At 51.3% G+C, this 25332-nt stretch overlaps 1 protein-coding gene across 1 annotated transcript; it reads left to right on the plus strand.

Moving 5' to 3' along the window:
• Positions 1 to 1038: 1038 nt before the first annotated feature.
• On the plus strand, positions 1039 to 21513 carry LOC122714802 (T-box transcription factor TBX20-like). The gene is made up of 6 exons (XM_043936481.1): positions 1039 to 1293; positions 5491 to 5905; positions 10165 to 10438; positions 14214 to 14381; positions 14485 to 14561; positions 20528 to 21513. Exons 1-6 carry the CDS (start codon positions 1110 to 1112, stop codon positions 21054 to 21056), a joined length of 1647 nt encoding a protein of 548 aa, XP_043792416.1. The 5' UTR covers positions 1039 to 1109; the 3' UTR covers positions 21057 to 21513.
• Positions 21514 to 25332: the final 3819 nt, after the last annotated feature.

Raw genomic sequence — 25332 nt, forward strand, 5'->3', positions numbered from 1 at the left:
GTTGTCCTCGTCCACGTCCACGTCCACGTCCACGTCTTCGTCGTCTTCGTCGTCTTCGTCGTCGTCGTCGTCGTCGTCGCCGCCGTCGTCGTCGTCGTCGACATCGTCGGTGGTAGCGATGGTCGAAGGTTGGAGCGGTGGTCGTGTCGGTGGTTAACGGGGGGCGTGGCTTGTAACGTTGCGCGCCGCCTTCGTTTCCTCGGCTCGATGCCGTCACGTGATCAGCGCTCGATTCCTCGATCGCTCGGGGGACGAGAAAGGTTGGAAAGGCAACGCCCAATAGGGTGGAATCGAGGCGTTTTCCTTCTCTGTCGAATGCACAGGGCCGAGCTCGGTTGTCGTTATCGAGGCTTGGGGAGCGGCCAGGGCCGAGCGGCGTTGCCGTGGCTCGGTTGGTGGGGCGAGCGGTGCGCGTGGGAGGAGGAGCGGTGGCCCAGTGGAGTCCGGGAAGTCGAGCAGCGCAGACGCGTTTCGTTCCGCGTCGCTCCTCGTCGCCGATTCTCGTCCCTAATAAGCTTTTTAACTCTCGTCGCGGCGATCGTGTACCGCTCTCGTTCTCGTTTCTCAATCTCGTTTCTCCACCGAGTCGGATGGAATAATACGGCGCGTAATAATACGGTGGCACGGCACGATACGATACGATACGATACGATACGATGGCCGGTCGTTGATCGCCACGTTCGTCACTTACCTTCTTCACGCTATTTCATTCACCTGCTTACTAGTAGTTACTAGTTTAGTCGCGAGTGAGAGAATTGTGATTCGAAGAACGGACGGCGAACGACAAACGAAGTGATCTGGCACATTGGTGGAGAAGAACGGAGGATAGGGAGAAGAAGAAGACGAGAGAAAGAAAGAGGGAGTGGGAAAAAGGGAGAGAGGGACGGTGGGAGGAGGGAGGTGGGAGGGAGGGTGGGTGGGAGGGAAGGAGGGAGGGAAGAAAGGAAGGAAGGAAGGAAGGAGAGAGAGCTAAGGTAAAGTGAGGAGGCGAAGAAGAAGAGAAAAAGGAGCGGAAGGAAGAGAACCGTGTGGAAAGAGAAGAAAAAAAGGAGGGAAAGAGCGAGGGAAAAATCGAGGGAATCAAAGTGTGTCGTCGGTGGTGAGAAGGGATGCCTACGAAAGGGGAAAGGGGAAAAGCGACGGACTTCAGCATCGCGGCCATCATGGCGCCCAGGGGTCCGTCCTTCGGGCATTACCACCTGCAGGGCATTGGCAACGCCGCCGCTACCGCTAATACCAGCTTCGAATGTCCAACCGGCAAAGCGTTCGTCGCCAATTCGAATCTCGATCACCGTGAGTTGATCCACCATTTTTCTCCCCTTTTTTTTTGCGCGACTCTTCCTCCCCCTTTCCCCCTCTTTCCTCCTCCCTTTCCTTCCCCTCGTCCATCAACCATCAAAACAAACATCGGAAATGACGCAGCGTAAAAACGACGAGCATTTCTTCGAAGATCAACGCGAAATGGAAACGAATTGAAATCGTCGTCTTTCCTCGATAAAAGTCTTCACCTTTGCGTTCACTTTTTTTTTCACTTTTCTCTCCTCTTCGTAACCTCTTGAATACCACCCATAGAGGAAGGATATCCTCTTGGAAGATAGGATGAATTGGATATCGGATGAGCGATCGTAAAGGCGAGTGATCGAAGCGAAACGGTTTGTACCGACTGTCCGACGGCATCGATCGCGGTCGCGGATGCCAAAAAAGAAACGAACGAACGCGAATACGAAACTCGAAGAGGAAGGGGAAAAAAAATCAGGATAAACGATATAACAAGCGAGTAGGATATAAAGAGTCGGAGAACGGAAGCGCGATATTATCGTTCGATAGGAATATTCAAGCGTATTCTTATGGAACGCGCGCGCGTCGGTACGGTGTAACGCTCGACAAACCTCGTCCCTGCCCTTCCCCGTTGATAATGATAAAACATTTTTTTTTTTTTTTTTTTCCTTCCTTGCCGCGTCGTTTTCAACGAAGCGTCACTTCGAATCCATTAGCCGAGGCGTTGACTGGCTTCCCTCCCGTTTAATTACGATCATCTTTCCGCGTGATCTATCCGAGCTTATACGCGCACGAAAATAGATGCCTAGTAGTCGGCTAGGATCGGAAAGAGACATTTGGCCGACGATGGTCGGACGATGATAATTAACCGTTCGAGATGGGAGCCGTGCCGAGCAGAAAATAAGAGGCGACGTTAATTGTTGCCAACGGATCAAGTGCGCGCGCGCGCGCGCGCGCGTATAAATTTTACCTGTTCGCGCGAGAATTAACGACGAGGGGGACGAGAACGTGAACGAGTGGATGGCCATCCGTTGTTGGCCAGCCGTGACGTTGACCGATTTCCTTAAAATTTCCTCGAAGAATTGAAAGAAGGATCGCGAGGGATCGAAGAAGAGAAAGGGAAGGAGGCCGAGAGATGGAGCGCGGGATCGCGGCGTTAATTTCGTAGAGAAGAGGAAGAGGAGGGGAGGGAAGAAAAAGGGAGAGGAAAAAAAGAAAAAAGATGGGCGGACGAAGGATTTTTCTACTAAGGGAAACGTAAATTGCTCCTGTTTTTGCGGCAGGGATCTCTCTCTCTCGTCCGGTGCTTTCAGCCGGTAATCACATTAGCACCGTTAACGACGCCATTACAGCTCCCGTGGCAATCTAGAGATTCTTAATCGTTCCCAGGAACAAGTTTTGCCACGTAGAGAGTGGGCGAGGTGGAAAAACATTAAATACGAAGCGCGATTAGATTCATAGGACACCCCCTCCTTCTCTGTTTCCTATACATCCGTAATCATCGTTTCGCGAAATATTACACGCGCAATGCCACCGAATAAATGGACGTGCAGACGAGAGAAAGAGAGAAAGAGAGAAAGAGAAAAATTAGCATTAATAACCGCGGCCGATGTTAAAATAAACGAGCGGTATGTAAAAACGGGAACGCGAAATCGATTGTGGTGGTGAACCTGTGTAGCGTGTAGCGCGTCGCTTCGAGGTCTAGCCCAAAGGACTCGGAACGACTTAATAATGAAATTTCGCCGGACGATAAACGTTAATGCCCGGTAATGCCGGTCGAATCTCCATCCAAGTTCGTGTTCGATTCGACGTTCCGGTTATCTCGTCCGGCTGATCTCTCTCTTTTGTATTTCTCGGTTTAGCGGTATACTGCCTGCTTACCTACCTACCTACCTACCTACCTACCTATCTACCTACCTAACCTACCTACCTAACCTACCTAACCTACCTACCTACCTACCTACCTACCCACTCGAGAATCTAGAAGGAAGCGCGTCAACTCGTGTAACGCGATCGTTATTCGCCTCGTTCCGTCGATCCTTTCCCGTTCGAACGACATCCTTCGAACGGCCGGGTGGTGACAGGATTCTGGGTGGTCGAGCGTCGGTCGTGGCAAAAGGAAGCTGACGTCAGTAGCTCGGTCATATTTCTTCTTGCCTTAAGATCGTGGAACGTGGGGGACCACCTCTCGGCTCACGCTCTTGGCCCCCTCTCGGTTTTTAAACTCCTTCCGTTGTCCGGAAAGCTTCCGGTAGCGCCGCGCACCGCTCCTCTCCTCTCTTCCCGCCCGACCATTTCTACCTTCCTCTTCTTCTTTTTCTTCTTCTTCTTCCAAGGTTGCGCGTATAACAAGGGCGTAACGCGTCGCGTGTACAACGCGTTATACAACGTTAATTAACGTACACATACACGTACATGTACAAACATGTTTTTATGGAACGTAGCCGCTAGTTAATATCGCATCCGTTCGATACCCGACCATTACGCGACGCCTTTATTCGGACGATTCACCGTTGATATTCTCTTTGTCGATGAATAAACAGAGAAAGAGAGAGAGAGAGAGAGAGGGATCGGAGATGAAAACCGCGAATACGTGCGGTGTCGTGAGAGAACGTCGTGGAAAGTGTTGGGAGCACGCAACACGCGCCCGCTCGAGGTGTTAATTTTACGACGATCGAGGCGAAACTTTTGCTTCCTTTCGCGAAAACCCAAAGTTTTTGAGACTTCGGCTCAATAAGGAAATTCGCGCAGATGCGATTCCTCTCCTTTCTCCTCCTCTCTCTCTCTCTCTCGTTTCGAATTATTGTTACTCGTCGAAGAAAGACAGAGATAAAGAGAGAGAGAGAGAGGGAGCAGGGTGTATGCGTGCGCGACAAGTGGCCGCGTGAGTGCGTACATGCACGCAGATGCGATGATGCACGCAACCGGTAAGAAACGCACGCGATGCGCTCACCTTCCTTTTTAACGCGCTTCGCTCCCCCCTTTTGCTCTTCCTCTTTCTCATCCACTCGTTTATCGCTTTCCCCGAAATTCCTTCCTTTCCGTTTCGATTCGATCCCTCGATCGCGATTCCATTTTTTTCTCTCTGTCTCGTTCGAGCGTTCGTCGAACGAAGAGAGGAGATGAAGGAATGACGAGAGGGACGAGGAGGGAAAGTAATTGGCCGAACGCTATATCTGTCAAATACGTCGTCGAAAATTTGACGAAAAACCGGTTTGGGCACGCGCTCGGCCGGGGAAACATTCGTTCCTACGACTTTGAACGCGTGAATCGGAAACGATACCCGAAAATACCTTTAAAACGATAATCGAGGGTTAAAGGGTCTCTCTCTCTCTCTCTCTCTCTCTCTCTCTCTCTCTCTCTCTCTCTCTCTCTCTCTCGCTCGCAACATCTTTCTCTATTTTCCAACCAACCGACCGACCGACCGACCAAGAAAGGCAAAGAATATATCCGGCTAAAATCTTGAAGTTCGAAAGTTCCGTTACGCGAATCGTGACGCGATTTAATCGAAACGCGTTCTTCTCTCGACGAACGTGGAAGAGAATCGGAGATATTACGGCGTTTGAAAAGAGAGAGGGAGAGGTGCGAAGCGCGATAACTTTCTCGACCAGTAATTTTTTCTCTTTTCTTTCCTTCTTTCTTTCCTTCTTTTTTTTTCCCCCTCTGTTCCTCGTTGGCGACACGTGTGCGCGTAAACGCGCACGGGTATCACTCGCGGATCCAATTTGAGATACGCGGCCGGAAGACGCATTGTTCGCGGGGAATAGTACAAATTAACAGATCGGTATCGTGACGGGTGCAATTAACATTGTGTACACTGTAGCCGCGGTGGATCGGCTTTCTTGAAATCTGACGGTTTAATTAGGCGCCACCTTCGCGGCAGATGCTCGCTCGCTCGCTCGCTCGTTCGCTTCGATTAATTACCCCCTCCCTCCCCCCCCTCCCCCCGCTCGCCTCTCCCCTATCGTTTCGCTTCATCTCGCTTCGAATCGACACGGTTCGAACACGATCCCCCTTTTTATACACAGCAACTTTTTTTTTTTTAATACCAACCAACGTATTTATTTTTGTCGTTGCGTCTGCGAAATGTTAATCCGGGTAAAGGAAACTGGGGTAGAAAAATTTTTTTTCGACACAAAAGCGACGAAAACGAGAACGAGAAGTAGGACGACGACGACGACGACGAAGAAAGAAATGGATGGATATTTTCAGGAGGGACATCGACGAGGGCATCGCCGGTGAACATCGTTGCGACGGCGACCGTGGTGACGGACGAGGCGTTACTCGGCGACGACGAGGTGGACAACTGCGAGGGGGAGAGCGAGGGAACGGAGAAATCGACCCAGGAGGAGGACGAGGAGGTGGACGTGGACGTGGAGGAGTGCAGCAGCGTGGACGAGGGGCCGATCCACGACGCGGTTTCGGCCGCGGCCAACGCGGCGGCGGCGGCGGCGGCGGCGGCCAAGTGCCAACAGGACGGCAACTCGGACGAGAGGAGGGCGCATCGGTTGAGGACCAGTTGCAACTCGGACGAGCTTCGGGACGTTGAGTGCCACCTCGAGACCAAGGAGTTGTGGGACAAGTTCAACGATCTCGGCACCGAGATGATCATCACGAAAACCGGCAGGTAAATACGCAACACCCTCCTCCTCCTCCCCCCCTCTCTATTATCCTCCCGAAGATAGGAAAACGGAAAAGCGTCGAGCGTCCACTATCCGACGGATGTCCGACTGGACCGTTTCTCCCTCGCCTTCGCGGTTCTCACCTTCGCCGTTTACTTTTCTCGTAGCAAGCAATATGCTAATAAAGCAGCTGGCGCGCTCTAAGGACGCGTGACCACGAAATTACGTCGAGAGAGAGAGAGAGAGAGGAGTGACGCGTTCGCGTGATGACGCGCCTCCTCCTGTATACCCGTTAACAACACGCGTGGTTAACGGGTCGGGTCTACGTTGACCGGAGACGGAGAGAATGGGCGATATTTGGAAACGAGAAGAATCGGGGAGGGGACAACTTTCTTTCTTTCGGGCCACGATCGATATATACGGTGGAAGAAAGTTGCGAAGCGATGCACGAGAATAGCGTCGTTAGCGCGAGAAACTTGGCACGAAATCCCAGCCGAACGAAAACGTCACTCTCTGTCTCTCTCTCTCTCTCTTTCTCCTTCTCGAGTGACAATACGGAATTCGGACCAATCAGGTGGAATTGTTGTGGCCCTACGGGGTGCCAACGCCGTGTATATATATGTATATATATGTATATATATGTATATATATATATATGTATATACTCTTCCTCGGAGGACTCGACGAGGTCTCCTTTTTTCCCACGTTGGCACCCAGCTTCTCTCTAGCTTCTCTCTCTCTCTCTCTCTCTCTCTCTCTCTTCTCGTGGTTTCGTTCGATAACCGTTCGAACGATAATAATTCGAAGGAAAGAAAGGAAGGATTCACGCAGGAGCGTATATTTTTCAAAGTTTAAGTAGGTAAGCGGTGGACTGCGGAATAGGAGGTGTGGACGAGCGGGTCGAGCAGGAGAGCGAGACAGGATACAGGCGGATAGAGAGGGTACTCGTCACGCGAACCCTTCATCAAGGTGGCAGCAACCTACGTTATATACGCTCACGCGTGGCTCTGACCGGTAGGTAGGTAGGTAGGGTGAACGTGCACGGATCGCGAAACACTGCGACGAGAACGACGACGACGACGAACGAACGAACTAACGAACGAACGAAACGGGAAAGAGAAGAGACGCGAGAAAAAACGAGTCTCCGCCTCGTTGGCGAACAAAAAAGAGAGAAAAAACTGCGGCGCTTAATTGTCGAAATACTCGATCGAGATATATATATATATATATATACACACTGGAAAGAAGGAGGGGAAGAGCGCGACGCGACATAATTATAACGGAGACAACACCTGGCGGGTGTTGGAAAGTCGTTAGCTCGGCAAACGTTTAAGTAACTCGAACGGCCTTTCGGATCGCTATAATATCCACCGCTTCCGTAATCCATTTGTAGCAGCAGCACCAGCACCAGCAACAGCAGCAGCAGCAGCAGCCCTTCCATCGGTGGTTCTGTCCTCGGGGCTGATGGCTTCTCTCTCTCTTTCTCTCTCTATCTATCTGTCTTTCTCTCTTTCTCTCCCTCCCTCACCCCTGAACACGAACCACGACAGACCAGTCGGACGCGTACGTAGTATGCGTGTCTAACGCGCACGTATACGCGCGCGTTTCGAGGTTGTTGGGGTGGTTTGGGGTCGAGGTGTTCCTGCGATTATGGCCTCGTTAGCCACGGCCCGTGGAGAGAGAGAGGGCTTGTTTGTTTCTGCCTAATTTGACAGGGAAATACGCGCGGTGCGGGAGACGGATCGGGGTGGAGGGGGAGAGAGAAAGAGAGGAAAGGAATTTTTTTTTCTTTTCTCGCGTGTGGATTCGATCCACGCGTAGATGGACGAATTAGACGGCGATCGCAATTTAAGCAGGCGGCTTGGGTGGTGGTTGAGAAAATAGATCGAGGGGAAGGGACGAAGGGGAGAAACACCCAATTGACTTACTATTCGGGATATTTAATAGTCGTATTTCCTGATGCGTCGTATTCCCATTCCAGAGGTGAACGAAGTGGAGGGTCGAAACGACTTCCCCCTCCCTCCTCCATTCGTTTCATTCTCTCGCGATTCGAACGACGGCACGATGGCGTATTTTTCTTCTTCTCCTCGCTTAATTTTTCTCTCTATCTCTATATATATATATATATATATATACACACACACACACACACACACACACACACACCTTCCCGAAATGCGAAACAACCAAGACTTCTTTTTAACGAGATCTCGCATTTTCGAGCTAAGAAACGAATAATATATATATATATATATTAATGCGCGCGTAAGGATGTAGAGCGGAGAGGAGGGAGGTCGATCGGTAGTGGTGGTGGTCGAATCGGTGTTGCGGCCGTTTGCGGTTTTGTCGGAACGACGACGAGAGCTCGAGGAGAGATCTCTTCTTCCCCCCTCTTCGGATGGAAGAAGGCGACGTTTGTCGCGCGTTTCTGTTTTCATTTCTTCTTTCCCTCCCTCCCCCTGTTCACGGCATCACGGTGCCGAAAAATTTCCAGCTCAAAATAGCGATAAGTCCGCAAATTTGCATGGAGAGAATGATCTCGCACATCGGTCTCTGCTTGGCAAAGATCGCGAGCGTAACGAGCAAACCGGAATAAATGATAGCCCTCGCGAAAGAACACGAGCACGAGGCTCTTCCTCCTTCTCCTCCTGCTGCTGCTTCTTCTCCTCCTCCCGTTGCTCCTCTTCCTCCCGTTATTCCTCCTATTAACGCTCCTCCTCTTCCTGTTATTCCTTCCATTATCCCTCCTCCTTCTCCTCTTGCCTCTCCTGCTTCTTCCGTTATTCCTTCCAATAGCCCACCTCTTATCCCCAGCTCTATGCCCGCCGTCGCCTCGGACGCCGTTTGAAACGCTTGAAAGCCACGTGTGCCCGTCGTTTGGACGAGGATCGCCGCGTCCTTGGTCTGTTGGGTGAACGTTTTCGTCTCGGATGCGATCGCGCAAAATTGCGAGGTGATCTGGCGGATGGTCTGCTCGGTCTGCACCCTCTTCTCCTCGATCGTCTGGGTCCCCTCGTCCTCCACCTTGCTCACCACCTCCTCCGATCGCTCGTCGACGTCGGTCGACGCGGACGACCTCTCCGACACGGATCGCTTGGTGGCGACGCAAGGCTTCCCCTCGCAGGTCGCCACCATCTGGGACGACGGATTCCCCAGATTCCCCGCGCACGTTTGGTCGTAATCTTGATCCTTGGCGAACATGGACAGCAGATCCTCTTGGCGGAGCCTCGATCGGATGCAGGGGGGCAGGTCCTCGAGGATGGTTATCATGTTTTGGACGCACGTGCGGCGGCACACCTTGTTCTTGGGATTGCACGGGCCCGGGCACTCGAGGATCCGATCGGCGGCGAATCGCGGCGGGGAGCCCATCTCCGCGGTCGTCGAGGAAAGGGGAAGAAAACGGCGTTGGTAAGGGGAGAAGGGGCGTGGAACGGTCCTCGAACGTCCTCAATGGAGGGCGGTGGTTGCGAAGGGCTCGTAGGACACGCAGCTCCTAGGCCGTCGTCCGTCCGCGTTCACGAGCGCGCACATCTGTCCGAAGGTGGTGGTGCGCCGCTTCCTCGCACCTTCCTCTTCTCCGTTGCCCGCGGACGACGAAACGCGGCGAGGTGGTGGTTCGCTCGAAGGAGAAAAGATGGACCGGGTGGGTGGGGTGGGTGGGTGGTTCGGTGGAAGGATCGGTTCGGATGGTTGGATGGGTGGTCGGGTGGGTGGATCCTTTGGATCGAAAGAGAAATCGAAACTGTGGTTAAGAAGCGCTCGTCTCGCGCTCGAACGCGTTACTTTTTTTGCTCACCCTTTTTTTGCACGCTTCGCTTTTTTCGCGGATCGCGAGTCACTCCTTCTCCTCCTCCTTCTCCGCTCCTCTTTTTCTTCGACGACGATTCTCGTTCTCCACGCGACGGTTTCTCCACGTTTGCGCCCGTCCTCGCATTTTCCTCGCGTTTACCCGCGATTTCCCATTTCTACCACCACTGCTACGCTTGCCTGCTAACGAGAGTTAGGTTACGAAGGAAACGTGGAATTTCCCCCTTTTACTTTTTTCTCGCCGATTCGATTCGCGAGCAAATTCGCGATCGATCGACTCGCGGCTAACTTACTTGGCGTTTTTTCGCCGATTCGATCGCGCTCCCTCGCGGAGAGCCGGGAAGAGCCGGGGAGAGCCGGGGAGAGCCGAGGAGAGCCATCAAGAGAAAGAAAATCGCATCATTTCTCCCGTTTCTCTTCTTTTCTTTTTTTTTTCTTCTTTTCCTTTTTTTTCCAGGCGAATGTTCCCCACTTGCCGGGTGTCGTTCAACGGATTGAAGTCGGAAGGGAGGTACGCGGTGTTGATGGACATAGTCCCGGTGGACAACAAACGATACCGTTACGCGTATCACCGAAGCTGTTGGCTGGTCGCCGGGAAAGCGGATCCACCGGCACCCCCCCGCCTCTACGTCCACCCCGACTCCCCGTTCACGGGGGACCAGCTACGAAAGCAGGTGGTCTCGTTCGAGAAGGTGAAATTGACCAACAACGACATGGACAAGCACGGCCAGGTAAGAAAATTTTCGCGGCTCGATCGGTCGTAAACCCTGTGTTGCGGCGTGCCGGCGTCGAATATCGATCACCTCCAGACCACGGGAGAACAATCCGCCTCTCTGTTTCTCTCTCTCGCTCTCTCGCTTGCTCGCTCGCTCGCTCGCTCGTCGAGCCAACGCCGACCAACGCGTTTTTACGACTGTGAAATTCGAACGGACGGCCTCGGTGCTCGCCTTCTCTCTCTCTCTCTCTCTCTCTCTTGCTCGAAAGCCCCCCACATTGGGAGGGGGGAAGGGAGGGGGAGGGAGAATGGGAGGCAAATCCGTGTTCGCCGCCGCGCCGATATCGCGTCGTCCACCCAACGACGATTTCCATCCACTCGACTCGGAGATATATCCCGTTTCTCTTATTTATCGGTAAATTCACACGTCGGCGGAGACGAGAAAGAGAGAAAGAGAGAGAGAGAGAGATGTGCCGTTGGTGTCGTTTCTCGCATGCAGGAGGAATACCGAATAACGATTTGACGTTGGCGCGAGATTTCGGACGCGAGCGCGCGCGCGCGATCCGAAAATGGCCTCGTAAAATCGGGAATCGCGTCGTGGGCGTGGCGTTATCATCGACGTCTCAACCGTTTTCGTCGTCGATCGTTCGCCAGCCTGTAAAACTGTGATAATAATATTCCTCGAGAGGAAACGAGGAGAGGAAGCAAGGAAGAAAGGAAAGGAAGGAAATCTTTCTTTTCTCTTTCTTTTCTTCCTTCGAGAAAATCTTTCTTTCTTTCTTTCTTTCTTTCTTTTCGAGCGGGAAATAATCGTCGCATCGCCGTAAATACCGGTATCGTTAGCGTCGCGCACAAAAAGTATAGGCCGTGCGGTGAAAAGAGAGTAGTAGTCGCGGGTAGAGGGGGGAGAAGGAGGGGGAGAAAAAAGAAGGAAAGAAAGAAAGAAAGAAAGAAAAAACGCGGTAGATTCCACGGGATAGGAGGCGAGAAGCAAACGAGGATCCACTCGCGGACTGGTCGTAATGTTACGAGCATTATAGGCGGTTGGTGGTGGTGTCTGTCGTAGGTGGTGCGTATAGTAGGCACGAACGGCATGCCTATAAGCTAATAAATTGAATGGATGTTTGCCCGAAGCTTTTGTCATGATGATCACGAGTAGCCCACGCTTGGTCCGTTCACCACCACCTTTTCGATCTCTCTCTCTCTCTCTCACTTCTCTTCCCCCTCCAACGTTTTCCTTCGAAATCTTCCCGTCCCGTTTCGATCTTTATCTCGCGATATCGCGATATCCGCGACTTTTTTCCTTTCTCTCTTTTTCTCTCTTCCACCAACAACTTTTCACCGCCCATCCTTCGCATTCGAATTATTCGGAAGCTATTACGCTTCGTAGTTCCCTCCTTTGAACTGCTACTCTACTTACTCGCTTACTCGTTTGCTTACCAACTCTCTCGAGATGCGTTTTTAAGCACCGAGCTCAGTGTGTATATGTACATAATATATATATATATATATATATATATATATATATGTATCCGAGAAAGGTATATGGCGCGTAAAACACGGTAGAGAGAGAGGAAGTGCGAAGGAAAGGATAGAAGCGCGGGGTAAAGGAAGGAAGGAAGGAAAGAAAGAGGGAGGAAGAGAGAGAGAGATAGAGTGAGAGAGAGAAGGAGAGAAGGAAAAAAGGCTAGGCTGGCGAGTGTCGAGGAACAGACACACCGGTTAAAAGCAGTCGTGGCGAGCGGGAGAGCTGGGAGAGCCACGCAACGCCAGTCAACTCAACTCGACGACTCAAGTGGTAGGGAACATTCCTTCGCTACGGCCACTATTTCATCGTTTCGTATGACGCGATATTATAAGACCCCCGCCTGCGTGTTGGCTACTACACGGTGGTCCAAAAGCAAGCATCCACCTGCGACCACCACAGCTCCCGCGTCCAACCGATACCTGCGGGACCCGCGCCTCCCCCCTCCCCGACTCTTCCCCAAACACGTACGTTTCTCTCCTTTCCTTCTAAATTACCAACGAAACGGTACACCGACAGTTTCCAACCGTTTCAAACGTTGGAACGACGACGCTTTTTGGGACGACCGCGACACACAACGAGAGATCGAGTTTTTACGCTTGTCCACGATCTCTCTGTTTTGCTTTCTCTCTCTCTCTCTCTCTCTCTCTCTCTCTCTCTCTCTCTCTCTCTCTCTCTCTTTCCCAACGCCTTCCCTTTTCCTTTTCTTCTCTCGAAGGACCTTTTCTTCGACTCGATCGAATTCTTCGTCCTCCCGTCCTCTTTTGACGCTTTTTCCTTCTCAAACATTCCTGCGCGAACGAGAGAAAGAGAGAGAGGGGAAAATGTATAAACGCACCCTTCGAAAAATCAAAACGAGATCGATCGAGACGAACGAACGATTTTTCGATCGAAAGTCGAGGGGGATATCGAGTTTCTCAACCCCGTGACGGTAGTAGGAGAAGTGGAATCGAAACGATACGGGAGAGATTGACGATCGAATGGAACGAAAAAAAAAAAAAAAAAAAAAAAAGAAAAAAAAATCCGATGTCGATTAGCGACGGATAATAAAGCGATAACGGATCGGTGGAAATAATCACGGAAATAGATATTATGGTTTTTAAAGAAGGATCCGTAGCAGGCTCGGTGGCGGATCCACGAACTCGAGGGAACGGAGTTGAGCAAATTGGAGTTCTGACAGGTTGCAGTGGGGTGTCCCACTATCCAACGGCGCGGAGAAAACGGATAGGGGCACCCCGGGATCCCAGACACCTATAATCGTATACAGGCATAAAGTTGCCCCGCTTGGAAACCTACGGCTCGCATCCGGACTCGTTATCCGGACTCGAATTAAATTCGAGACCTTTTCATTTTTTCCTTCCCCTCTCCGCCTGGTCGAGAACAATCGAGCAAACCTCCTCGAAGGACGGAACCGAATCGCGATATCGACGAGACGTTTCCCTCCCTCCTCCTATTTGACATTTGTCCTTGCATGCGTGAATCGTGAAAAATTTATATATCGAGTGTTGCGTAATCGTAAAAAAAAAAAAAAAAACACTACTATATAAAGAAATCGTTGATATATCGAATTTCCATTTTCTTCGTGAATATATGTATGAAAGAGAGAAGGAACCGTTGAAAGCGTTCTCGACCGACGGTTTATCCGTATATCGTGAAAAAAAAACGATATTATAAATCGCACGCGATTCAGAATAATAGAGTTGTCCGCAGAAACGTAGATCGCATTTGCTTAATTCTTCGATGGAGGAGGAGTTTCTTCCTTTCTCCGAGCGCGCGATACCAACCGTAGATAAATACGCGATACGAGATATATTTTCCACGATTATTCTCTCCTCGCTAATAAGAATCGCGATGTTAACGACGCGTCCCCGCTTGGTTGGGACGAAGAAGCAAAATACGAGAGAGTTTATCGATCGAAACGTATACGCGAAAGGTATAAGCCGATCGCGTATTACGCGTCCACGTAAGTGGAAAATTCGAACGAGAGTCGCGCGATATACATCTAGAGCGTTTCGCAGATATATATTCACCATTACGCGAGAAACTTGTTTCGTTCGAGACGGGAAATCGATACGCGCGGACTCGTCTCGATTCCGTCCTAGGTCGCTTGCCACGTTAAACTTCTCTAAACGGCACGCGAAAACAAAACAACAGAGACGGGATGGTCCTAACCTGTTGCGAAAATTATTTTATTTCGAACCATTGTATTCCGCGTGTCTCGATATCGATCGTGAAATGGATGGAATTTTTCTTTTTCTTCTTTCAGATCGTTCTCAACTCGATGCACAGATATCAACCGAGGATACATTTAGTACGGTGTCGACAAACGGACGACAACAATCTTCGCATAACCGAGCTTCAGAAGGAGGAGCACAAGACGTTCGTATTCCCCGAGGCGATTTTCACCGCGGTGACTGCCTACCAGAATCAATTGGTGAGTGCACGCGCACGCGCGCATGCGCCCTCGAGTCGGGCGAGAACGAGACCGAGAGAAAAATAAATGGATCAAGCGCGATTTACCGATCGTACCGTTCCAGATAACCAAGTTGAAGATCGACAGTAACCCGTTCGCCAAAGGTTTTCGAGACTCGTCCAGGCTGACGGATTTCGATCGGTAGGTATATCGTACTTTATATATCCCGTATATTACGCGATAGAGAAGAAACTCGCTACTAGGTACTACTTACGTAACCCCGTACGGGCGATCCAACGCCGGTGGATCGATTGGTTTCGCCGCGTATTTCGTGCACCGAGGTGGCGAGCGAAGCGATCATTACGCGCCATTATAACGTCGCCACCTTAATCATCGTGCCGGCCGAATTATCGACCGATCTCTTAGATCTCTCTCTCTCTTTCTGTCTCTCTCTCTCTCTCTCTCTTTCGTTAAAAGTGGAAATTTATACGTACGACGCTAAACGTCGAAGAGGAGGGAGAGAAAGAAAGAGAAAGAGAGAGAGGCGCGTTTGATCTCGTGAACAAGCATTGCACGCGTGGACGCTCGATTCCGAGTTATCCGCGATCATCTATCTACGCGAATGACGATGCACCTGCCACCTCGCTCTCTCCATTCCGAGCGTTTACGCGGATATACACGCGTGACAGAAAAGAACTTTTTCTTTTTTTTCTTTTTTTTCTTTTTTTCTTTATTTATTTACTTATTTTTTTTCCATCGTGTAAAAGGATTATCGCCGCCTATATACAAAGCGACAAAGTAAAAGAGTTGCGATAACTCGCGTTTACCATTAATCTTGGCAGATGGTAACGCCGTCTCCGCGTTATCGGACGTTACGTTCGTTGGTGAACGAACCATCATCTCGATTAATCGCAATTCCCTCGCCCTCTCGCTCCCTCCTCCCCCTCTCTATTCATCGCGCACGCTTTCGAATTCGCTCACGAATCATCGATCCGTCCTTCGTTTCGATTATTCGCCTCGTTTCGCTCGAAGTTTCGCGCGAATACGTTACGCGCGTAAGCGTAACTTACTTGCTCACTTGCTTACTACCACTTAGGTGGAATCGATAAAGTCGCACCGTGCCGTCTGCCAACAACACCTGCTTGCCTTCTTCTTCTTTTTCTTCTACCTTCGCGTGTCGAACGCGCTCGATTAAATAATTTTCTTTTTTTTTTTTTTTTCGTTTAACCCCGTTATAGTAGATAATAGATAATTCAAAGATCTCGAAATCGTGTAAAGTGCCCGGATTCCGATTCCGGATAGGAAAAGTCGTTATTTCGTAATTTGACGAAATTAGTTTGTGTGAAAAAAGAAAAAAATAATAAAAGAATAGAGAAGAAAAGAAAGTGGAAGAAAAGATGTACATATATATATATATATATATATATAATGGATACACGGAGTTTCTTTCTCCGGTTCCGCTCGGGACCGACGAGCACGTAATCACGCGCGAATCGGAGGCGTGTCCGAAGAAGAACAACTCTCGACCGAAAAGTCCTTCTCTCCAACGCTAATGCGTTGGATGCGCTTCCGAGAATGAAAGGGCGTGTTTCGACCCGCGTTTCTCGAAATTTTTCGCAAAACCGTGAAGAAAAAGAAGAGAAAGAAGAAGAAGAAGAAGAGAAAGATTTGATTCTCTCGCGACGGACAAACTTTTCGTCAAACTCGAAAGTAGGGGAAGATCGAGCACGCTTTAATGACACGGCAGTTTGAAAATCGCTACTCGAGTCCCTCCCCTCCTCAAATCAGCACCTGGCTAACCTAGCGGAGATCGCGAAAAATTTTGCCCCGTCATTCGATCGGCTCTCGCGGTCCAGTTACGCTACACGCTCGCGGGGAAGGAAAAAGAAAGTGGACGGGGGAGGGGGAAGAGGAGAAGAAAAAGGAGGAGAAGAAGGATCGGTGGATACGGCGGTTACGGCAGTCGTGTTCGGCTGCACGGATGCGGCTCTGGCGGCGTCCAGAGTTAATGAGAGAGCGGCCGTACGGGGCAATACGGCGCATGCTCCCGCCCACTTCACGCCGCCGCTGATAGATAGATGCCCCTTCGGCCCTTTCGCCCCCTCTCTCGCTCACCCTCGCTCACCCTCGCCCGTCCTCTATCTTTCGCTCATCCCTCCCCCCCTTTTCCAATTCGCTCCTCTTTCCCTCTCGACACCGCCGCCGCCACCATCGTCGTACATAACGAAATATCCTTCTTAACGAAATAAAGATATTACGATATATATAGATATATATATATATATATGATATATATATATATATATATATATATATATAAAATCGGGGAAACGTAAGAATCGAATTTAAAAGTTTAAAGTCGTTATTGGGCATGGAATTTGACGAGACGTTTTCCGTTTTTTCGATGGAAGGAGGGGGAGAAGCGTATGTCGCGTTCGTCGATAAGGCGAAAGCGGAGGGGGAAAAAGGAGAAAAAAGAGAAGAAGAGGAGAAAGAGAGCGATTCCAAAGTTGGTCGGAGCGCTCGGTTCCGGAGGGCAAGGAGGGCAGGGCATTCATCTATATTAGCTTCGAGAGCGGACGGCCTGTCATTACCGCTGCCGCTCCGGCCTTCTTCTTCCTCCTCTTTTTCCTCTGGCAAACTCTCCGCTCTCCTTTTCTCTCTCTCTCTCTCTCTTTCTCTCTCCCTCTCTCTCCCTCTCTCTCCCTCTCTCTCGAAGCGTCCTCGAGCGAGAGGAAGATCTCGAAGGAGAAGAGGTTTCTGCTCGGTTCCTTTGGTTTCTCGCGTCCATCGGCACCAACAACCCTCGCTCAACGACTCTCGACAACTTTGAACTCCGATGCTCGAAAGTCCTCCTTTCCTTACCTCCACGGCCCATTACCAAACCGGCACAGATGCTTAACCCGTGAAACGTTCTCCGGATATTAAAGAAAAGGAAAAAAGATCTTCCAATACGACGATACGAAAAATACGAAGAGAAGGATTTTCATTCTCCCTTCTCCTCCTCCTTGCGTATACGCGTATATACGATGCGAGGGGGAAAACGATGGAAAAGCACGGCGTTGTATGCTCGGCGTACGTACGCACGTATAGAGGATCGCGCGCTCGACGACCCTTCTGGATCGTGAGCCGTGTGACTCACACGGAGAACCGGCTCGATCGCGCGTCGGACCGCTCGGCGGCAGCCGGGTAAATTACAGGCTCGACCGTATTTTGCGTTGTTTTGTTGTTTTTCAACGCGCCGAAAGGAAATGAGCGAGCAAACGCGTCACGCCACCCCGAACCTGCTAATTTCTATTCATATTTTATGGCTATTAATTTCTTCACTGTTACACTCGCTCCTTCTCTCCCTATTTCCCCTCCCCCTCCCCCCTCCTCCAAACGCTCCTTCTCTCCTCCTCGAATCCTCTTCTTACACCCGGTATTTCGCCAACGTACGTTCGCCCTCCTCCCCTCTCTCTCTTTCTGCCTTTTCTCCCCTTTCTTCTTCCTCCTCCTCTTATTCTTCTCCTTCTCTTCTCGTTTTTCACCTCGCTTTCCACCTCGCCGCTGGAATTCGAATTTCCAACGCGTGCGTGTGCGTGCGTGCGTGTGAGAAAGAGAGAGAGAGAGAGAGCGAACAGAGGGAAAAGGGAAGATTTTTCGTTTTTATGCGCGCGCGATAGCCGCGTCGCTCGATCGACCGACTACCTTCGACCATCACTGTGGGGTGTAACCTATTATTATCTACCACTTACCTAATGCCCTGTGTCAGCCTCGGGGTAGGCGGAGAATAACAGGCTCCCCCGGCTCGCTAATATCGCGGCGGACCGTTTTCGTTTCGCGCTCTACGTATCGACGACGGGACCGAAACTTTTCGTTTCGACACCGCGATCCCTCGCTTTTCTTCTCTTTTCTCTCTCTTTCTTTCTCTCTCTCTCTCTCTCTGTTCCTCGCTCGCTCGAACGTCGAGAAATGGCGTGAGAGGGGGCAGTAAAAAAAGTTTATAGCGATCCCTCACTTTTTTTCCTCGAGTAGAAGAAGAAAAAGAGAAAGAGAGAAAAATTTGCCTTCCTCTCTCTCTTTCTCTCTCTCTATCTTTCGCTCGCTCGAACGTCGAGAGATGGAGGGGGGAGGAAAAAAAGTTTATAGCGATTCTTCGCTTTTTTCCCCGTATCGAGAAGAAGAAGGAAAAGAGAAAGAGAGGAAAATCTCTCTCTCTCTCTCTCTCTCTCTCTCTCTCTCTCTCTCTCTCTCTGTTTCTATGTCTTTCGCTCGCTCGAACGTGTAGAAATGGCATGAGAGGGGGGAGAAAAAAAAGTTTATAACAATCCCTCGCTTTTTTTCCCCGTATCGAGAAGAAGAAGGAAAACAGAAAGAGAGGAAAAAATCTCTCTCTCTCTCTCTGTCTTTCGCTCGCTCGAACGTGGAGAGATGGCGTGGGAGGGGGGAGGAAAAAAGTTTATAGTTTATAGACAGGGGTTGCGATGCTCGAAGGGCGTATTCGTGGACACTTTAACGGAGAGAGGGGAGGGGAGGATAGAACACGAAGCGGTGGGCCTCTAATTAGAACGTTTGCGAGCGTAACCGCGCCATTACGCGTGGAAAACGGCGGGACTCGTCGGATCGACGAGGAATATTTATCGGTGTAACGATTAGAGAAGGAGGAGGAGGAGGAGGAGGAGAGGGGCGGTGGAGCGCGAATACGAGCTAGATACGATACTCGCCTCGGGCCCCCTCCCCCTCCCCCCCTCTCTCGAACCACTGTAATTAGGCCTTTTATTGTCTGTACATAAGGAAGCTTTATGAAAACATTAAGGATATAATTCAAGGCCGGGAGGCGCGCCGTGACTCGGCCAACGCCAGGGTTAACGCGTGTGGAGATAACGCGCCGCGTCATTTCCGCTTCGCGTATATATACGCACACACAGGTGCAACGTCACCTCCAACCGTGGTATATCGCGGCCGCGTATGTATCGACGCCGATATTTCAATGGAACGAAGAGAGAGAGAGAGAGAGAGAGAGAGAGAGAGAGAGAGAGAGAGAGAGAGAGAGAGAGAGAGAGAGAGAGGAACGGGCGGCATACGGCGCGGCCGTGTGTGGTCCGCCACGTTCGAGCGGACGGCGATTAGCCCCTGCTCCCCCCTTCCTAATCCGCCCCTTTTTTCGACAGGGACTCTCGTTTCTCGTCCATCCCCTCCTTCCTTCCTTCCTTCCTTCCGTCTTTTCCTCTCGTTTCTCCACCTTTCTCGAGGAAACGTTGCTCCTTTCGTAGCAGCGTCGAGAAATCATCTCGTTTCTCGAAGAAACATTGCTCCTTTCCTGCGCTCGTAGCGGCGTGGAGGAATCGTGTCGTTTCTCGAGGAAACGTTATTCGGAAGCTTTTCGTCGTCCGCGCTGGTAGCAGCGTGGAGGAATCGTCTCGTTTCGCGGTTTTCGTCTCGCGTGTTATACAACGACGGACGACTTTACGACCTCGCCCTGCACCAGCCCTCCTCCCGAATTACGGGCCGCCGCCGGTTGCCAAGCGGTGAAAGAGAGAATCTCGGGTGGGTTTTCGGGGAACCGAGGATGATCGATAGGAGGTATCATCGTCCCGAGCTCGGCCGCGCTCGAATTATCCGACGCGCCGGTATCAGGTTTTCTTTTCCCCTCGATTCCTACTACCGAAGCGGCCTCCGATGGATCGACGCGGGTGGGATGTCGTTGGCGAAGAAACAGAGAGCGCGAGAGAGAGAGAGAGAGAGAGAGAGAGAAGCTCCTTCGATTTCGAGAATAATCCCCGCGTCGAGGAGGACAATCGACTCTTAATCACCGTGGATAGTTATCTCTCGACGTAGATAATCGCACGGTTTACCGTACCGCTCCCACTCCCGGTGTAATAATCACGCGAAAGTAGGAAATGACGTTGCAACGTGTCCCGGATAATCGAGCGTTAATTATAACCAAGAAATATGTCAACCGAATGATAATTCATTCCCTCGTTACGTTCTCTTCCATCCTCCTTTTCTTCCACCGTCACGATCACGCACAATCGTCCCCTTAATTAATCCCCTTAATTAACGCTCCCTCCTTCTCTTCTCCAAATCTTCTCTTCCACCTTCCTTCCTTTCCCCTTACAACTCGAGGGTTCGACTCGATTTAACTCAACTCGCTCGCATTATTTCCTCGCCTTTCGCTTTTTCAGAGACCCGATGGAATTGATGGAGCAGCAATTGGTGAGGTGCGGGGTAGCCCCGGTCAGGTTGTACGAGCATCTCGCGATGTCGTCCCCGGCGGCGGCTGCCGCGGCGGCGGCGGCGGCGGCAGCCGCCGCCGCAGCCGCCCTCGGCGCTCAACAACAGCAGCAGCAGCAACAACAGCAGCAACAACAGTCCCAACAGCAGCAGCAGCAACAGCAACAGCAATCCCAACAGCAGCAGCAGCAGCAGCAGCACGAGACGGGTGGGCACGCGTTGGCTCCGTGGATGGCACCCTCGACGGCCCTGCTGTACGGAACGAGGCCCGCGACAGGGTCCTCCCCGTCCCCGTATCCCGCCTCGCCGGCCGCGGCACCCTTCCCCTACCCCGCGGCCCTCCCGTGGCCCTGGCAGCCGCCCGTCGCCATCATCTCCCGACGATCCTCGCCCCCGACCGCCTCCCTCAGGTACGCTCCGTATCCTCCGCCAGCGACCACCCCCCCACCCCTCAGGCCCCGTCCCTCCACCCCTAATTAGCGATCGAGAGAGATCGAACCAAAGAGAAATCAGCCGACCATCCCTCTCGCCGACTCTACCACGAATTAGCCTCCTCTTTTCTTTCCTCTCCTTTTGTTTTCGTTGGGGGAAGAAGGAGATCGTTTCCCTCCCCACGTTGCACGCCTCTCTGTGTTTCTTTTACGAACGAATGCGATACTCCTTTGTGTCATTTTATCCGGGAGGGAGGGGAGGGGAAGACGTCTCCTCTCGGGAGAAAGAGAAAAATTTGTAAATAAAAAGAATTGTGAGCGAATGTAGTAATAAAAATAAAGAAGAGAAGAAAAGAGGAAGGAAGGGAGGAAGGAAGAGAAGAGATCGATCGTAGATGTAATATATACGATACCACGATAGTATTATATACGCGTGCGTATATTCCTTCTACTCTGAAGAGACGCACAGTGGTCTTTGTACATAAAATCTTTTATGGTAGCGAATAGCTTTAACGGCCGTATCGTTCATCACCATGTAGCACGGATATAAATAAACGGAATTTTCATTAACACGTCTCCTCGTCTGATTCCTTACCCCCTTTGAAAGATCGAGAATGAAAACTAAGCTTGCGCGCGCGCTCTCGCTTAGTTTTCCAAAGCGCGGTGACGCCCCGTTCTCCCCCCGTTCTCCCCTCCCTCCCCCCCACCCACCCGCTTCTCATCCTCGTCGAGTGGCTCGTCACGGCTCGGCCAGGCTTCATCGCACCTTCAACTGCCGTGTAATTCCGTTATACCTTTCTGAAATTAAATAAATTCATTTCACGGCCTGTCAACGAGCAATTATTTTTAGACGCAACCACTTTAAGCCCGATTCGTTCCATGACCAACACCTCGCGCGACTCACGAACCAACGATTACGACCCCCTCGACCGAACCCAGAAGCGGGTTATCCCCCTCGGTCCGAACGCTTAATTCGCCTCGAGAGCCGAGGATCGAAAAACCCCCGCTAATCACCTCTATCCACCGTCCCCCACCGATAAAGGAACGTGTCCGCCGCGATCGATCCGTGTTTCGTTCCAGAGGACACCCGCCACCACCCACCGCTCTCTCTCTCTCTCCCTCTCCCTCACTCCCTCTTCTTTCCCTTTCCGACCGGATAAGAAGATAAGAAGGCGAAGAGGAGAGAGAGAGAGAGAGAGAGAGAGAGAGATTTGACCGGGGCGCGAAAGCGATCGTGCGTTGCTCGCGTCCCGATGGGTGGAGCGAGGTGAGAGAAACGAAGAGGCGGCTCCCTCGAGCTTGTAATTATGTTGATACGAATGATCTGCGGCGAGCCGCAAACCGACCGACCGACCGACCGACCGACCGACCGACCGAGCGAAAGAGAAAGAGAGAGAGAGAGAGAGAGAGATGGGGTGGCGAAGGAAAAGAAAGAAGAAGAGAAGCCTCTAGCTACGTTCACCGGCTGCACTCGTCTACGTGGCCGTTTATCCCGTTCCTCGTCCCTCCCGACCGAGTCGAAACTCTGCGCTCCAGACGTTTCCCGCGTGTACCCGACCATACATCGGTTGCTCATCCCCACGCAAACGAGTAAACGGCCTTTAGGACCGTGGCGAAACCAGTTTAAGTGGTTAAGCGTAGATGTAATTGATTTCCATTTTACGAGGCTCTCGGGGAAGACGCTCCACCCGCCACTGCCATCACCACCACCACCACCACTACCACCGTCGCTACTACCACTACCACCACCACTACCGCCACTACTACTATTATTATTACCACCATCACCACCCCCACTATCGCGAACGCATCGACGCGCGTTTCACCACGCGCGTATATACGGAGCGAAATCGGTTTCCCACGCCTCGTACGTGCGTACGTACGTCAATTCGAGAAGAGAAGGAAAAAAGTTTCCTTTCCCTTTCCTCTCTCTTTCTTTCTTTCTCCGAGAGTACGAGACGCGAATCGAACGAAAATCCGACTCTTTTCTCAATTCGCGTCGGCTGCAATTGGAAGGAATCGAAGGAAGAAGGAGAACGAGGAGGAAGAGGAGGAAAATTGCGAGGGGGGTGAGCGCGAGACGCGAAACGAAGCATCGCGAAAGAAGCGAGAGGCGAGAGAAAAAGAAAAGGGGCGGCCGTTGGTAACGCGGCGGGGAACGAGAAAGAGAGAGGGAGAGAGAGAGAGAGAGAGAGAGAGGTTAGCCGGAGAATATGTAAATTAGGAACTCCGTGTGAATGCGGAGATTTATGGGAGCCCGTACACATTTCTGGCCGCAATAAATATCAGTAAGTAGCGACGCGCGGGACCGTCCGGATCGAGTCCAAACCTCTTTTCTTCTTTTCTCCTTCTTTCTCTCTTTCTCTCTCTCTCTCTCTCTCCCTCTCACTCTCTTTTTTGCCTCTCCAAGTCGAAACATCGCGTTTCGAAAAATCCCGCGTTACGCGACACACGCTTACGCGCGCGCGCGCGCGCTATCTCTTTATATCTCTGTCCAGCGATCAGCGTCGCGCGCGATTTTCGCCGAAGGAAACGAAAGAGAGAAGGGCGAGAATCTCCGTGGGTGGCTACCGATTCCTTTTGCCGTTTTCTTCTCTTCTCCTTTTCTTTCTCCTTCTCTTTCTTTCGCGCGCCAATTTAACAGTCCTGTTCCGAGAAAAAATGACACCGCGTTCCGCGGGTGACGACGGGGAAAAATGGCAAGTGGGCCGATACCATCGATGGAAACGTGGAAACGTGGATTACCGATTACAGCGTGGGCGTTGAGAGATTTTACCGCTTCCATATTACCGCGTCCAGTTTACGAGGTACGCGAGATGCCGTCTCGTTCCCAACGTTCGTCGGGATCATCGGGAATATCTCTCGCGGCCGTAAAAGTTATCGCGATACGCGATCGATCGCGAATAACACGAGTCGCTCGATACACGAATTGCGTCAACGCTCGTAAATTCGTCTCCGTTTCCTTCGTATTTGCCGATCGGTGAACAACGTGGCCCGAGAGACCAACTCGTCCTAGTTCTCGTCGTCGATCGATTCGAAACGAAACGAAACGAAACGAAACAAAACAAAAAACCAAGGAGAAAGAAAAACCGTTCCTTTCTTTTATCGTGTTTAAGTACGCGTTTTTTTTTCTTTTTTTTCCATTCTCGCCTCGAGGCAAGACGCGAAATTCGATCCTCGCGACGACTCTACCACGAAACCGGTAGAAAAACGCTCGCGATTCGGACAGAGAGGGAGAGAGAGAGAGAGAGACAGAGTGAGAGAAAGAGAGAGGGAGGAGGAATAAAAAAGAGGAGTCGTCGCAAGGAAGGCGATCTCGGGCGAGAAGAACGGGGCAAGAGGGGGGTTATTATTTACAGCAGTCCGTAAGGCGTGTCACAATGGCATTGCGGGTTTCCTCTTGAAAGTCGGACAATACGAGCTGGATTTATGGAAGAAACTTTCAACGAAACCGTCAATGGCCCACCCTCGCCTACGAGATGGTTTACCTCTCTAGCCTACGGGGAATGTCTACCAACATTTTCACCATAAATTCTTCTTTTTATCCGCTTCGTCCCTTATTTATTTACAGTCCCGGCTCTCACCTCCTAATCCATACCCGTATCGTCGTTCGGTCACGGATACGATGTATCTCCTCTCTCTCTCTCTTTCGCTCGCTCGCTCTCCTTTTCTCACCCATCTTATTCGCGATTTCGAATTTTGCGATCAACCGTCGCGTGCCGGTTAATCGAGGCGAGTTTCGAGAACGATGTAACTCAGCGAATAAACGAGCGAGCGAGCGAACGAGCAAGTATTGGAAAAGAAGGCGGATCGTTGCGTTTCTTTGGGACGGATGGCCCGCTGTGCCCGAAAACGTCTCCGACTCTTGGCTGCGGTCAACGCGACAAAAACCACCCCTCGATTCGACACGCACCCCTGAACGGACCCCCCTCTGAGTCTTCTCTCCACTCGATTCCTCCACTCGATTCCTCCACCCCTCGATCGGTAACTTCGATAATTTCAGCCTCGATAATTCGATTCCTTCCTTCTCGAATCGGATCGGATCGGATTCGTTGAGAAGAGAGGAGGTCGTACGTTTGGCGGAGAGAGATGGAGAGGTGGAAAACGTGACGATGCCTAAATTTTGAAGGGAGAGGGGGGGGGGGAGGACACCTATCTTCTCCGCGGGTAGTTTGGACGATTTCACCGGGGGCCGAGGCCAAACGCGTCTTTTCATCCGTAGGGATAAAGCGTAGATTCTTCTTCTATTCAGTAACGAACCGTTAACTCGACGTAAATGGCCCCGAGACAACCCTGTCATGGGGCGCGTCTCGTTGTTGTCGCAC

The sequence above is a fragment of the Apis laboriosa genome, unplaced genomic scaffold, assembly GCF_014066325.1.
Source record: "Apis laboriosa isolate Shangri-la unplaced genomic scaffold, ASM1406632v1 scaffold34_cov151, whole genome shotgun sequence".
Lineage (NCBI taxonomy): Eukaryota > Metazoa > Arthropoda > Insecta > Hymenoptera > Apidae > Apis > Apis laboriosa.

Coding starts and splice junctions, on each gene's coding strand:
- LOC122714802 (XM_043936481.1), top strand. CDS start 1,110: ATGCCTACGAAAGGGGAAAGGGGAAAAGCGACGGACTTCAGCATCGCG. Junction 10,439..14,213: donor ACATGGACAAGCACGGCCAG/GTAAGAAAATTT, acceptor TTCTTCTTTCAG/ATCGTTCTCAACTCGATGCA. Junction 14,382..14,484: donor CTGCCTACCAGAATCAATTG/GTGAGTGCACGC, acceptor GTACCGTTCCAG/ATAACCAAGTTGAAGATCGA.